Source organism: Sprattus sprattus (assembly GCF_963457725.1).
Source record: "Sprattus sprattus genome assembly, chromosome: 8".
Classification (NCBI taxonomy): domain Eukaryota; kingdom Metazoa; phylum Chordata; class Actinopteri; order Clupeiformes; family Clupeidae; genus Sprattus; species Sprattus sprattus.
The window spans coordinates 18,779,538-18,795,061 of record NC_137927.1 but is presented as its reverse complement, the minus strand read 5'-3'; the positions used below and the strand labels follow the sequence as shown (position 1 = coordinate 18,795,061).

The following is a 15,524-nucleotide window of genomic DNA, read 5'->3' as shown; positions in this document are numbered from 1 at the left end:
ACGCCCTGTGTTATTTTCCAGGTGGCAAGTACAGAAACGCTGCCAGCAAGCATGTTCATACCAGTCCCCAGCCCGGAAAGGGAGGCACAAAGCACCCCCCAGTCCACAGCCAACACTGGCAATGATGACATTAAGAAACAGACAGGTTTGTGTTTTTCCAAATGCACATCTTCTGAACAGTAGTGGAATCTTTTCTGTGGTGAACCTGCAAGGATTAAGTCATTTTAACATATTGCAAGTTCCACATTTTTTTTATAAATGACATATGACATATGAATGACATGATTTTTTAATCAAAAAGAAGATGAATACGGTATAAAAACATTGTGGTGTTCTTTTTTTCAATTCACAGAAACCTTAGATGCTGACCCTGAGAAAGTTCCTTTTTCTGCAGAGATGACTGAAACTCGCAAGTCACCTCTGGAGGAACACCAGTCTGGAAGAGAAGATGCAACTGGTTTCCTGTGCTGGAAGAAAGGCTGTAACCAGGTCTTCAAGTCCTCCAGCTCCCTCCAGATGCACTTCAATGAAGTCCACAACAAAAGGCCTCAGCTTCCTGTCTCTGACCGGCACGTCTACAAGTACCGCTGCAATCAGTGCAGCTTGGCTTTCAAGACTGTGGAGAAGCTCCAGCTCCACTCCCAGTACCATGTCATCAGGGCTGCCACCATGTGTTGCCTGTGCCAGCGAAGCTTCAGAACCCTACAGGCGCTGAAGAAGCACCTGGAAACAAGTCACCTGGAGCTAAGCGAGGCTGATATCCAGCAGCTCTATGGAGGGTTACTGATGAATGGAGATCTAATGGTCATGGGTGATCCCTCTCTTGGTGAAGACCAAGGCATTCTGGCAGAAGATGACAAAGAAGGAGAGGAGAGTGATCTAGAAGAAAAGCAGAGTCCTACTGGCAGTGACTCAGGTTCTCTCCTAGAGGATTCTGGATCAGAGCCGAAGAGAGCCCTGCCGTTCAGGAAAGGTCCCAACTTCACCATGGAGAAGTTCCTAGATCCCTCTCGGCCTTTCAAATGCACAGTCTGCAAAGAGTCCTTTACACAGAAGAATATCCTGCTTGTACATTATAACTCTGTCTCACACCTGCACAAGGTGAAGAGGGCCCTACAAGAGACCACCGCTGGTCAGCCAGAGCCAACAAGCAGCCCTGACAACAAACCTTTCAAATGCAGCACTTGCAATGTGGCATACAGTCAGAGCTCCACTCTGGAGATACATATGCGGTCTGTCCTCCATCAGACTAAGGCCCGTGCAGCCAAGCTTGAGGCAGCAGGAGGAATTACAAGCCCTGTAAACACTGGACCAAGTGGAGGGGCCCCCAACACCATTAGCACTTCTACACCCAGCCCAATTCCAGTCTCCAACTCCACATCCAATTCAAGCAACCGCAGCTGCTCTCCAGCAGGCGTCCAGACAGTGCAGAGTATGCTGAGGGACAACCACCTGAGCCAGTCACACAACACTGACAGCCATGGGAACAGCCATGGGAGCCATCCATCTCCCTCTGAAAACCACGACATGAAAAAGAAGAAATTTGCAGACATGCTGTCTGCCCGAGGCCACCAGCAGCAGCTCCAGCAGCAGCAGTTGGCCCAGGCCCAGGCACAAGCCCAGGCACAACTTCAGCAAGAACTTCAGCAGCAAGCTGCAATTCTTCAGTCTCAGCTCTTCAACCCGCTTCTCCAGCACTTCCCCATGACAACAGACGCTCTTCTACCACTGCAGCAACAGCAACTGCTCTTTCCCTTTTACATACCTGGGGCAGAATTCCAACTGAACCCAGAGATGAATCTCAGCTCTCTTGGTTTAAGTAGCGCTTCAGCTGCTTTGCTGGAGGAACATCAGAAGAATTCAGCCCAGCAGGCCCAGCAGGCCCAGCAGGCCCAGAGTTGTCTTCAGCAGCAGTTATTGCACCATCACTTGCAACAGCAGCACCAAGCCCACTCTCAGGCCTCAAGCCAAATGGCTTTGCTTCAGCAGAGTGCCCAGTTCTCACACCAAGTTGAGAAGAAACCAAAGCAACATGTTCATCAAAATGAGAAAGAGCGGGACCTGCCCAAGGAAAAGGAAATGAATGACAGAGGTGAGGACCACACCTCGAAAGATACATCTGAAAACATGAAATCCAAGGACAAGAAAGACATTCAGGCTAATGCCGTTAGTGTGAACCATGATCCTGGCTTTCCTCCACCTAGAATTGCCTCAGATGCTCGAGGAAATGCAACCAAAGCCCTGTTGGAAAATTTTGGATTTGAGCTAGTGATTCAGTACAATGAAAACAAACAGAAGGCACAGAGAAAGCCAACAGGAACTACATCAGCAGGCTCAACTGGGCCACCACCTATCAGCCGAGTTGTCGACCCTGTTGAAGGACTGGAGAAGTTAGAATGTGAGGCATGCGGCAAGCTCTTCTCCAACATATTGATACTGAAAAGTCATCAAGAACACATCCATCAGTCCTTCTTCCCTTTCGGGTCACTTGAAAGGTTTGCCAAGGAGTATCGAGAGCAGTATGACAAGATTTACCCATTGAGACCTCAGACTCCTGAGGCTGCTCCTGCTCCTGCACCCCCACCACCACCTCCACCTCCTCCTCCACCACCCCCTCAGCCTTCTCCTCAGAGAGCACCGACACCAAATATCCCTGTCTCTGTCCCTACTCCCCCAACTGTGCCCCCACCACAGCCCACAGTTTCTATGGCTCAGATGCCCATGTCAATGGACATGCCTCTCTTCTCCCCACTTATGATGCAGTCCATGTCCCTTCAGTCACTGCCTGGTCAAATGTCAGGTCAGCTATCATCTGAAGGACTGAATGATCTTGCTCAACTCTACCAGCAGCAAATGACCCCGGCCATGCTGCAGCAACAACAGAACAAGAGACCTCGCACACGCATCACAGATGATCAGCTCAGGGTCCTCAGACAGTATTTCGATATAAACAATTCTCCCAATGAGGACCAAATCAAGGAGATGGCAGACAAGTCAGGGCTTCCCCAGAAAGTGATTAAGCACTGGTTCCGTAACACCCTCTTCAAAGAACGCCAGCGCAACAAAGATTCTCCATACAATTTCAACAACCCACCAATCACTACACTAGAGGATATCAAAATTGACTCCAAACCACCTTCCCCTGAGCCTCATAAAATGGAGAGCTATGGAAGCAAGAGATCCTCGAGAACAAGGTTCACAGACTACCAGCTTAGGGTATTACAAGACTTCTTTGATGCCAATGCCTACCCTAAAGATGATGAATTTGAGCAGCTCTCTAACCTGCTTACTCTGCCAACACGAGTCATTGTAGTGTGGTTCCAGAATGCCAGACAGAAGGCTCGCAAGAATTATGAGAACCAGGGAGATGGAAGTAAGGATGGTGAAAGACGTGAGTTGTCTAATGACCGTTACATTCGCACCAGCAACTTGAACTACCAGTGCAAGAAGTGCAGCCTGGTCTTTCAACGCATCTTCGACCTTATCAAGCACCAAAAGAAACTTTGTTACAAAGATGAAGATGAGGACGGGCAGGAAGACAGCCAAAATGAGGATTCAGTTGACCTTTCTCATGAGTATTATACCCCATCTGGGTCTTCAGGCCACACCCCAATGCCTACATCCTCAAGCCTCTGCCCTCTCCCACCATCCACCTCATCCTTCTCTCACATGTCATCCTCAGAGAAGGAGGAGGCCACCACAGCAAACACATCCAACTCTTATGATGAAAAGCCCAAGCACTCAGCTGAAACCTCCCTAGATCACAGGGACAGTCAGCCATCTCTGAAACAGGAGAACCTGCACATGTCTGAAACACTGCAGCCAAGACACTCTAGAGAAGAGAAGCCCCTGATGGCTCCAAAGAACTCAAAGATTTCATCTCCCTCCCTATCCCAGCAGCAGCAACAACAGAGTGGTCCTTCAGCCTCTCAGTCTAGCCAAGCTCCCTCTCAGAGCTCTCACATGACACTGAATCCTCACCTGTCCTCTGCTTCACAGCAACAGCTGGCCCAGCAGATGATCCCATACCAGTGTGAGCAATGCAAGCTGGCTTTCCCTTCATTTGAGCACTGGCAAGAACACCAGCAGCTTCATTTTCTTACTGTCCAAAACCAGTTTATCCATCCCCAATTCTTAGACCGCCCCATGGATATGTCCTTTATGCTCTTTGACCCTAGCAACCCTCTGTTGGCAAGCCAGCTTCTCTCTGGGGCCATGCCACAAATCCCAAGCAGCTCAGCTACCTCTCCCTCAACACCAACCTCAACCATGAATTCCCTGAAGAGGAAGTTGGAGGAGAAAGTGGGCACCAGTCCAGGAGAGAATGATAGTACCAACAGTGGTGAAGAACCTCAGAGAGACAAACGATTAAGAACCACAATCACACCTGAGCAGCTGGAGATTCTCTACCAGAAATATCTGCTAGATTCCAATCCAACCCGCAAGATGCTTGATCACATTGCCCATGAAGTTGGACTCAAGAAAAGGGTGGTGCAGGTGTGGTTCCAGAACACTAGAGCCAGAGAAAGGAAAGGGCAATTCAGGGCTGTGGGGCCAGCTCAAGCTCACCGCCGCTGTCCTTTTTGCCGTGCCCTATTCAAAGCCAAGACAGCCTTGGAGGCACATATTCGTTCACGCCACTGGCATGAAGCTAAACGTGCTGGCTACAACATGGCCCTGTCAAATATGTTGCCTGATCACGAGGGATTGCAGCTGAAGATGGACCCTTTGGATACCTCAAACTATTCTTACCTAGTCCCCTCCAACAACAATGATGGGCAGTGTTCTTCTTTGTCACCTCTTAAAAACATGGATTTTTCTCCGAGGGCCCTTATGAGCCCCACATCTATTAAAGTTGAGGGAATGGAGGACTTTGAAAGCCCATCCATGTCCTCTGTGAACATGAGCTTTGACCCAAGCAAACTGGACAATGATGATTGTTCCTCTGTGAACACCGCTATCACTGACACTACCACTGGTGATGAGGCCAATGCTGACAATGACATTGCCGATGCAAAGCATGGCCACATGAGCAGTGACGTTCTGTCCAAGTCTGGGGGGACAGCACCCTCCCTTGAGAATGACGACCAGATGTCCTCAGGACTTGTGAGCCCGGCAACAAGTTATTATTATAAAGATTATGAAAATGAGAACATTGTGGATTACAGTGAGACCTCGAGTATGGCTGATCCCTGTTCGCCCAGCCCTGGAGCCTCTGGGAGTAAGAGCATTGATAGTGGAGACAGGCCTGGCCAAAAGCGCTTCCGGACACAGATGACCAACCTCCAGCTAAAAGTACTTAAGTCCTGCTTCAATGACTACAGGACCCCCACCATGTTGGAGTGTGAGGTGTTGGGTAATGATATTGGACTTCCAAAGAGAGTGGTGCAGGTTTGGTTCCAAAATGCTCGTGCCAAGGAAAAAAAGGCCAAGCTCAGCATGGCAAAACACTTTGGCATCAACCAGACATCCTATGAAGGCCCTAAGACAGAGTGTACACTTTGTGGCGTCAAGTACAGTGCTCGTCTCTCAGTTCGAGACCACATCTTCTCCCAGCAGCATATAGCTAAGGTGAAAGAGACAATTGGCAGCCAACTTGATAAAGAGAAAGAGTACTTTGACCCAGCCACTGTTCGCCAGCTGATGGCCCAGCAAGAAATGGATCGTATTAAGAAAGCCAATGAGGTATTGGGCCTTGCTCAGCAGCAAGCAATGCAGCAACAGGGCATGTTTGACAGCTCTGCCCTGCAAGCCCTAAACCTTCAGTCAGCTTACCCAAATCTACAGGGAATATCCCCTGTTCTGCTGCCAGGAGTCGGCAGCCCTTCCTTACCAGGCTTTAACTCATCGAACACAGGTATGTAATCATGACTTTTACCAAATATGAGAATTTACATTTTAACATAAATACAATAAAATCCTAATATGTATTTTTCTCTCTGTACAATCTCTTCTTCTAGCTTTAACTCCTCCTAAACCTCCAAACCTCCTGAACATGCCTGGTGCCAGTGTCCCCTCTCCCAGTCTCCCCACATCTGGTTTACCCAACAAGCCTCCATCCTCCTCCTCCCTGGCCTCACCAAGTCCAGCTCAGGCCAGCACCTCTGTTGCCCACTCGAGCCCCACATCTAGTTCTACATCCACATCAGCAACTCTACAGCCGGGTTCCCGGGCTGATCCCCCTAAGGAGCGTGATGCTGAAAGGTCTAGGGACAAAGAAAAGTCCAAGGAGAAGGCAGAGAGGTCTGCTACACACTCCTCAACGGGGGGAACTCCAGCACCCACCACCTCAGCTGCCAGTGCCAAGAAAGAGAAACCAGATACAGCTGTTCCTGCCACCTCAATGCCAACTCCTGGAATGGAGTATGTGGTAGACCCTGCCCAGCTTCAAGCTCTTCAGGCTGCCTTGGCATCTGACCCTACAGCTCTGCTCACCAGTCAGTTCCTTCCCTATTTTATGCCTGGCTTCTCCCCATATTATGCCCCTCAAATGCCCCAGGCTCTCCAAGGAGGCTATCTGCAGCCAATGTATGGCATGGAGAGCCTTTTCCCCTACAACCCAGCTTTATCACAGGCTCTGATGGGGCTTTCCCCAGGGTCCCTGCTCCAGCATTACCAGCAATATCAGCAGAGCCTTCAAGAGGCGTTGCAGCAGCAGCAGCGGCAGCTTCAACAGATCCAGCAACCCAAAGCGAGCCAAACTCCAGTTCCCACACAGTCCTCGGGGGACCGCAAAGAAACTGCCAAAGATCCAGTCAAATCAGAGGAAAAGAAAGGCACTCCCCCCATTGATACCTCCTCCTCTTCCTCTCACAATAACCTACCCACAGAGCAGCACGAGATGGATGGCAAAGGTGCGAACCCCCTTCTTGACCAGTACATCGTCCCCAAAGTGCAGCACCGGCTGGCATGCCGTAAGTGTCAAGCTGTTTTCAGCAAGGAGGAAGCGGCCATCGGCCACCTGAAGTCGATCTGCTTTTTCGGTCAGTCTGTGGCAAACCTGCAAGACATGTTGATTAGAGTCCCCAGCAGCAAAAGTAGAGCAGAGGGAAGTCTGTATGACTGCCTGGCCTGCGACACTACGCTAGAAGGGGACAAAGCGCTCAGTCAACACCTAGAGTCGGCCTTGCACAAACACAGAACAATCAAACGATCAGCCAGAAATGCCAAAGAGCACGCTACTAGTTTATTACCTCACTCTTCAGCCTGCTTCCCCGATCCTAACACCGCATCTACCTCGCAGTCTACCACTCATCCAAACAGCACCCCCACTCCCCCACCAACATCATCAGCCACCATGCCGTCCTCTTCTGCCTCTTCATCCTCGTGCTCCTCTTCCTCTGCGGCTGCCCCACTCAGTACCACAGCTGCCGGCAAACCCTGGCCCCTGGCCCCTTTTTCCAGAGCTTTAGCTGGAAAGCCCAATGCCGCTCCTTCTACGTTGTCATCTTTTCCTTCAGTATCCTCACCTTCAACGGTTACCTCAAGTTCATTGAGCACCTCAGGGGTTCAGACCTCGATACCAACAGACGTCTTTACTGACGAGTCTGACTCTGACAGCAGTCAGAAGTCAGCTGACAGACTGGGCCGAACGGCAGAGGAGACTCAGCCCAGTTGTCTCAAAGACAGTAGTAGTTGTAGTAGTAATCTTGCTAGTGTAGGAACAGACTCCATCAGATTGTAAAAGAGCTTTCAATGATGGACAGTATTTAAAAAATGTAAAAGACAAAAAAAAGAAAACAACAAAAGAAAAAAACAAGACAAAAAAAGCAGCGATGTTAAAATATGTTTAAAAGTATACAAACCAATTTCAAAAAAGATGTGTAAAGACTAACTGCAATTCCAAAGCTTGTAACCAAAAATTTAAATGTTAGTGGATTGTTTTCCCATATCAACATGCTGGTTTTTGTTTATTTCTACTCAAATATATATATACATATATAAATAAATAGAGAAGATCACTGCAGTTAAGTTTTGGCTTATGATAGAGGAATGCTGTATAGCAATGGACTGCCTCAAAGTTGTTTAAATGGCCCCTAATCCCTGATAACAAAGTACAATTTAACACGCTGTCCCTTGTTTGCAAAAGTATTTCCATATAATAGCACAGTCAGCCAGTGTGTACTGTATGGGAGAATAGTCTTACAGTTTCTTGCGATCTAAGCGTTCAAATACCAATGGCTTGCTTAAGTAAAACGAATGATGTAATGTCTATTTTATTCTCAGGTCAACAGCTCACAATTTTTTCTGTTACAGAAAGTCATTACTTTCTTTTTTTCTGTTTTGTTCCTAACATCTATGTTTTAAAGTTTCATTTTATTGGCAGAAAGTATTCAAAAGTAAAGTGAAAGCATAGCTTTCTGGGCATTCAAAAATGGTCGCTGAATGGCTGGTTTAAACATTTAAAAATCCTTCACATGGGACATAAGCCCTTCCTCATTACCCAGACATGAAAAGCATTGCAGACTTGTTGGTGGGGATAAAAAGATTTTTTTAAGATAAACCTTTCTGTATTTATGATAGATATAAACATTTTTGGTGTTAAGTAGATTGTTGCATTGGAAATGAATTTAAACAGTATGGTAGACTGAAAAATCTTTGTGTACATTTAGCTTTTGTATTGTCCAACTTTAAGGCGCTTCATTTGATGTTGTCTTGGTCATTCCAATAGACTAGATTAAGGAGCAGTAACTGATCTATACTTTATTTCTGTCTTATCCTTGCCTTCCTGGCTAACGTTCACCCAACTGCCAATAACTGACAAGGCAGGTTCCCTTTTCTCTCAAGGGTTTTTTCTGTCTTCTTTTGGGTTGGTGTGAATCCAACCAAAAACTAAAAGAAATCTGAGGTGTTGAAAAATTTCAATTATTTTTGTGTTACCTTTGTGCACTTACCACTGTCTAACTCTCCTTGCCCTTTGATCCCTTTCTCTCGATTTCCGTCCCATCCCTTTTTGATTTTTAAGCCTTGCCTTTGTAGATTTGGAGATGGTTACTACTCCTTGTGCACTACAAAGCAGATGTTTGTTTTTCATAGTGTGGCTGCAGTCTGTTTACGGCTTTATTTTATTAATTTTTTATGTCATATATTAAAATGAAAAAGAATAATAATAATAATTCTCACGCTTTAAAACAAAAGAAAATCCAAAGACTAAACACTTTCACCATTGGTGCATAAAGATGAGAAAAGAGGCTTCTTTATACTTGAGAATTTGTTGCTGTTTTTAAAGGAAAGAAAACAAAGTTTTAAAATAAAGGAGTACGCATCAGAGTTGCCGTTTTTGCTTCTTTGCAAGCAGACAGGTGGCTTTTTTTACGTAAAATACCAAGAATACCAAAAACCAAAAAAGGGCCCATGTCCTTGCATTGTGGAGTAGCACCGTTACAGAGCCATTGCAGTTTGTAAGATAGAGGTTAAAAAGCTCTCTCTCTATTTTTTTTTTTGTCTGTCACACATTTTTTTTGTTGTTGTTGTTTGTTTTTGAAGAAAATGTATAAGGTCTGGTCTTTGAGGACATATGTTTTGCTGCTAATGTAGATTTTGAAAAGAAGAATACCTAGATGCATGCTCATTTTGCTTTTTGGCTAAGCTTTAACAAAAAGACAAACAATAAACCATTTCCCTGCCTCTGCAACATCTTTCCCCCCTCCTTTTCTTCTTGCAAAAACGGAACTTTGAAGACTGTGAATATATGTTCCAAAGGACATTTTGGCTGATTTTTTTTTTCTTTTTTTCCCCCCCAAACAGACCAATGTTTAAAGCCAATGATCTCTGACGTTTGTAAAGAATAGTGCATTCCAAATACCACATCTGCATTTGTTGACTTTGTTTTCTCTTAAGCAAGGACTGATTCTATTTCTTTCCTTTTTATTTGGATCCTATTCTATTTGATCTCATTTCTAAGATGACTGTAAGCTGTTGTGTAAATTTACCATCGTGGGTTGCTAACATCTCCACTCAGTTCCCTCGTTTGAAGTTACGGTCCGGGAGGAGGGTGGGGGTACGAGACCCTCTGTGACCAGTAAAGGTTGTTGCTCACTTGAATGAGATGAAGTAATAGTGGTTACCAAAAATGTACATAATACATGTGGTACAGACATGTGTCTCCCCGGTGTAGTGTCATCATGCCTATCAATTTATAACAAGACTCAGAAGGAAATAAAGGCTGTTTAGCAAAGTCTGGAGTGGCGGCCTCCCATCCTGGGATATCAAGCAGGGACTTGGCCCGGGTTTCTGCAGGGTGTTAAGCCATTTCCATGCATGAAATATGGATTACAGGTTACCAAGGGACATCTTCATTCCAAAGCATTATAAGACTGACAAAGGCAGGAGTCTCTTTGAAGATGTCCCTTGTTTTATTTGGGATGGTGAAAAGGTATCTCAATGCCTTTATGTCCAAAGAGGTCATTTACTCCAACTTATTGCAATGGAAAAGAATATGCTTTACAGAAATCATTCTACCCTCTCATGAAAGCAAAACCTTTTTTAAATCTTTAATTTCTTCACCAAAACAAATATTTCAATTTGTGAATAACTGCTCTTGGCCACAAGTGTATAGCAAGTGTATTTGGACTAATTAATACATTGCCGCAATCTCGGAAGTGTGTCTAAAGTGTTGCGTCTCGCAGAGCAATGTTATTTGGTGTTGATACTTGCGCATGCTATTGAAATTCGTTAGATTTGGTCTGCAAGCTTGCCACTCCTTTCAAGTCCTGTTACCTAGAATATTGTTCATATGATTATTTTTTAGAATTCTGATGTTGTACAGATTATTTTTGAATGCTTTTGCCCTATTTTGGTTTCAAATAATGTATGACATTTATTATTATTATTGTAATTATTATTATTTTCATATATTTCAACTATTTGTATGTTATTTTATTTTTCTGTATATTATTTCTTCCCTCATATAAATTAATGTTTAACACCAGCTTTAAATTTGAATCGCTTTTTTATCTTTAAGACCTGGCCACTTTATGGTGTAATAATATTCCTATGTTTGCTTGTTTTTTCAACACTGATCTTCTCTTTCCAAAGTCTTTTTTTGTTTTGTTTGTCTCTGGGCTCTCTTGTGAGAGACAAAGTTATGTCTTCACAATCAATTTAGCCAGCATGGACTGTGTTAGAGTGTGTGTGTGTGTGTGTGTGTGTGTGTGTGTGTGTGTGTGTGTGTGTGTGCGCGTGTGTGTATGTATGTCAGAAGAGCCAGCATCAGTTTGCATTTTTATACTTTTTTTTTTACTTTAATTTCAAACCAAAACACATGGAACTGCATACCTGGATCTTCAGTAAGTTGTTGAAGATTTAGATGAATCAGATATTAAAGTAACAATAATTAGAAAATGCGGAGAACGATGATACTGAAGCACTGAGCAGTTTTGAGTCTTGATTTATTGTATGAATGTGGCCAAAGCGTAATGCAGTTGAACAAAAAAAGGAAACGTTTCTGTTTGTGCCCCCCTGACCAGTGTATATTTATTGTGGCACGACACATCACACGGCTGAGATGCGTCTACTCACATTGGGATACTTGATTTTTGTGGACATTTTACAGAGATCCTAAAAGACAGGTTTTGCTGTAGAGGTCATCCTTTTGCCCACTGTGAAAAAAACATGTATACAGATATAGATATATTTAAAAAGAAGAAATCGACTTTTTTGTTCAAAAATGACAAAGAAGGAAAAAAAAAAGATTTGAACTCTGGGAAACTTTGGAGACGTCTGAGAAGGCTGTGGGCACACCAAACTGGGGCAGGGGAGCCAAAGGCAGACGGGGGCTGGGGCGGCTCCAGGCAGTACCGAGACAATATTGGATCACTGACAAGTCCCCAGTGGGGACGGACTCTAGAACAGTGAGCATTTGAAGAAGAGCGCGGAGAGAGAGGAAAGATCTCGGCTATAGCGCTGAACCCCAGTGACTCGAGCCGCCCGCACCCCACCCCCACACCCCCTACCTTGTTTCTCTCTGTGTCTCCCTCTCTGCCCCGCCTCTACTTCTGCTTTGATGGACATTTTACGCACTTCTGAACAGGATGGACAGTGACACTTGCTTCTTTTTTCCTTTCCCCCGTTCACGTTGTTGCTACCTGTTCCATTGCCCCTTGCTTGGCTCACTGATTGACGAATGGCGCTCCGTGGTCAGAGGGTGGACTGACCCGCCGTGTCGCGGAGCCAGCCGATCTCATCCCTCTCAAACCCATCAAAAGACGATTCAGAACGCAATGGGGGAGGGTGGTTTTTTTCTAGGCTGTCATTCCTGAAGAAGCAGTTGAACACACATACACAAACAAGCGAAACAACCAAAATTAACAACCAAACTAACAAGCAACCAAACCATTTGCTCCAAATTCAAAGATGAACTGTTACTGGAGCTCCCTGTTCCCTTTGTGACTCCTGGTGCCACAATGTTACTTTATTTTTCCGTTTTTAATCCTTTCTTTTATTCTTTTTTTTGTTTTACTTTTTGTTTTCAGTTATTCCTCCTCCGAGCCTAACAGACAAGGCTCAGTGGCTCCAGGTAGCCCACCCGAGGGTAGAAGAAACAGCCTTGCAATGTACAAAAAAGAGCAAGTTAAACCAAAAATGTTGTTCTTGATGTCTTTTCTATACTGTAGTCTTGTTAGCTTTTTTGTTACTGTAATTATATGATGAAGATTTCCAAACTGTACCAAATTACATGGAGACTAACACACATACACCACGTGGAACTTCAGACTTTTAAAGAAAACTTTTGTCACAAAACCTTGTTGTCCTAGTTAAGTTGATTGTAGATGGTAATTGAATATACTCCTTTGAAAATATTTCATCAAGTATGTTTCTTGCTCATTGTGATACATTAAAAATTATGAGCATAAAATGCTTCTGTGTGTCTGTCTTTCCTTCTTTTTCTGTGTTTGAGAAGGGTTGTTCACACAATATGACCACAGCTCATAGTTACATCATATGGGCTAATCAGCCTCTGATTTGGAAGTTAAGCATTTGTGAAAGACTTTTATTATTACATTTTCACATTAATTAAAGGCACACTATTATGCGTTGCACACAATCATGTAATCAGGAGACATTAATTTGTTATGCGTGCTTCAATTTTAGAATAATAATTATGTCTTATTCTAAATTACTAATTAATGCCTGATAAGCATGAGGGAATCAGTCCCCTCAGCCACCTCCAAATTTTTTTGGCTGTTACACGCAGCATCCCTCCCAGTGCAGTCACATGTAAAGGCCTTGTAGGCCAGATGGATGGACAAGACTAATTAAAACATGTTAGGTAACAAATGTGATATAAGGCTTAATTAGAAGTGGCTGTTTGCGGCTAATTCAACATGATGAAGGCTTAAGACAAATATGACTGTAAGTGAAGTTTGCTTTTAAGGCCACAGTTCACTAATTCCTTTTGACTTCAGAGAAGGATCAAGTGTAATGTTCATTAGCGTTGTGCTCTAATTCAAAGGCAAGTGTAAATCAAGGGGAGATAATGCCTTTGTGTGTGTGTGTGTGACAGAAGAGAGACAGTGTGTGCATGGGTGTGTGTGTGTGTGTGTGTGTCTGTGTGTGTGTGTGTGAGAGAGTGCGTGTGCTTATGAGTAAGTATGTGTTTGTGTGAATGTCTGTTTGTATGCGTTAGCTAGTGACTGTGATGTGAACCAAATTAATTACTCTTGAGACTAGGACTCATTACACAGAAGTCAGCTCAACTCAAAGACCCCAGCTAAGCTCAAGGGTAATCTCTAGGCCAACAGTCCCTCCCTTGCCTACCAGACATCACACCTCACTGCTACTGGCTTGGCCAAACTTTCATACAAATTCAACACAGATCAAGAAAAAGCCATAATGGAATGCTGCCCGACTGTGCCATGCTAAAGTCCCCTGCCCTCCCAATAAATGTGTTCTTGTGCGATTAGTGTAACTCAATATGCAGATGCCAGAGACAGAATTATGTTTATGTATTTAAGGGGAAAAACTGAAGCTAAAATAAACACTAGTAATGTTGCAATGAATATGGCATCATGTTATTTCAGATAACATTTCACTTAAATGACAATTTGATTTTAAATGACATTTACTGTTCATTCACAGTTTCTCCTCCTCAGAGATGAAAGCATTGCCATAAAGTACCATTGAGGAGTTTAGCACATAGGAATGTGACACAGTCGCACCATACTGGTTTGATTTTAATGCAGATAGACTCAGTATGAAATGAGATGCTCTTTTGAAAAACAAAACTGAAATAACAGGAGGGGGTGAAGGAGGGGCCTCTGTCCCCCAGCTAACCAAAGGCAGGAGTAGGGGGAACCGCAAGGCCACTAACTTGCCTTTTGATGTTTCCTTTAATAAAGCAGTGTGCTATTATTACTGCCTTGTGACCTTTACTAAGCTTCACTCTCTGTCTGAACATTTTGATTGAACCTCTTTCTACTTCATTATTGAGAAAGCCAGGGTGAGCGCGGGTGTTATGTCCCAATGCATATAGCTCAGTGTCCACAATATTTTAATATCATTTCTGGGTGGGAAATGCAGTGACTTTTTGAATGGCCTTTTGCATTTTGACCCACAGTTTCAGAAAGTTCATTTTTTTTCATTTGCGAGTGAAGGGCTGACCTGGTGGACTCAAAACCCACATGTATTTTAAGTTGCTCTAGTTCAGCCTTCAGTTCTCTTCTTTTACACTCAAAGGGATGTCATTTGTCCATGGCTAGGAAAAATGATCCCCCTTGAAAGTGCTGAATGACAACACATGCAATATGATCGGTGGACAGATACCTCAACTGGTGTCTGAAAATATGGTTTTCAGCATGTCTGAGCTCACATTTCCCAAGCAGGCGTTCATCAGGCCTCCTGTTTTCAATATGCTTTGCCTTTAGGGACTGTATTGTTTTAGAGCTTGTGGAGCTCTTTGTGAGTGGATCCCTGTGCACCGTGCCTTCCCCAGTAAAAGCCACGGTTCTGGGAAGAGGGGTTAAGGGGTTCCATGGGAGTGAAGGACCTCTTCACTCCCACCCCTTTCAAACCATACCCCCCGCCGCCTCTGTGAGGGAACTAGAGGCTGGGGCCATCCTAGCGCAAGCAGGGAGCCACATTCGCCGGCCATGCTGAGCCAATTAACACGCAACGATACATCCCGAATGAATTAAAAGCACCCTAATCGGATCAGTGTGAAAAGCCAGCCCGCTTCCTCCCCAGCCCTGTACCAGATGGCACCCACACTCAGACACGGCCGTGTACCAACGCCGGCTCGAGCCGTAGAGTGTGAAATTGGGTTAGCGCCTGAGTGTGACTCTGGCCATGGGCGAGGGGTGCATCTCCCCCTCTCCAAACCCCCCAACATCTGAGCTCTCCTAGCCTGGAGGTGAAGGGCCAACCTTCCCAATATTGGGGGTCCATATCTTATTATCATCTTCAGAACCCCTTACTCTCTCCGGTTGATGAGCGCCATTTTTCCTGGTGTCTCACCCCCACAACCACTCCAGCGTTAAAGCCAATTGTCTCTGAGTTCATACCCAACCTCTGTTCTATAATGCCAT

At 44.7% G+C, this 15,524-nt stretch overlaps 1 protein-coding gene across 1 annotated transcript in view; it reads left to right on the top strand.

The window, feature by feature from the left end:
- zfhx3b (zinc finger homeobox 3b) overlaps positions 1 to 7,759 on the top strand; it is a 159,982-nt gene extending 152,223 nt beyond the window's left edge. Inside the window, exons 8-10 of the mRNA XM_080843776.1 lie at positions 22 to 145; positions 353 to 5,857; positions 5,961 to 7,759. Of these exons, the coding sequence (XP_080699902.1) occupies positions 22 to 145; positions 353 to 5,857; positions 5,961 to 7,684 (7,353 nt within the window). The 3' untranslated portion in view covers positions 7,685 to 7,759. The remainder of the gene's footprint in view (positions 1 to 21; positions 146 to 352; positions 5,858 to 5,960) is intronic.
- The last annotated feature ends 7,765 nt before the right edge of the window (positions 7,760 to 15,524 follow it).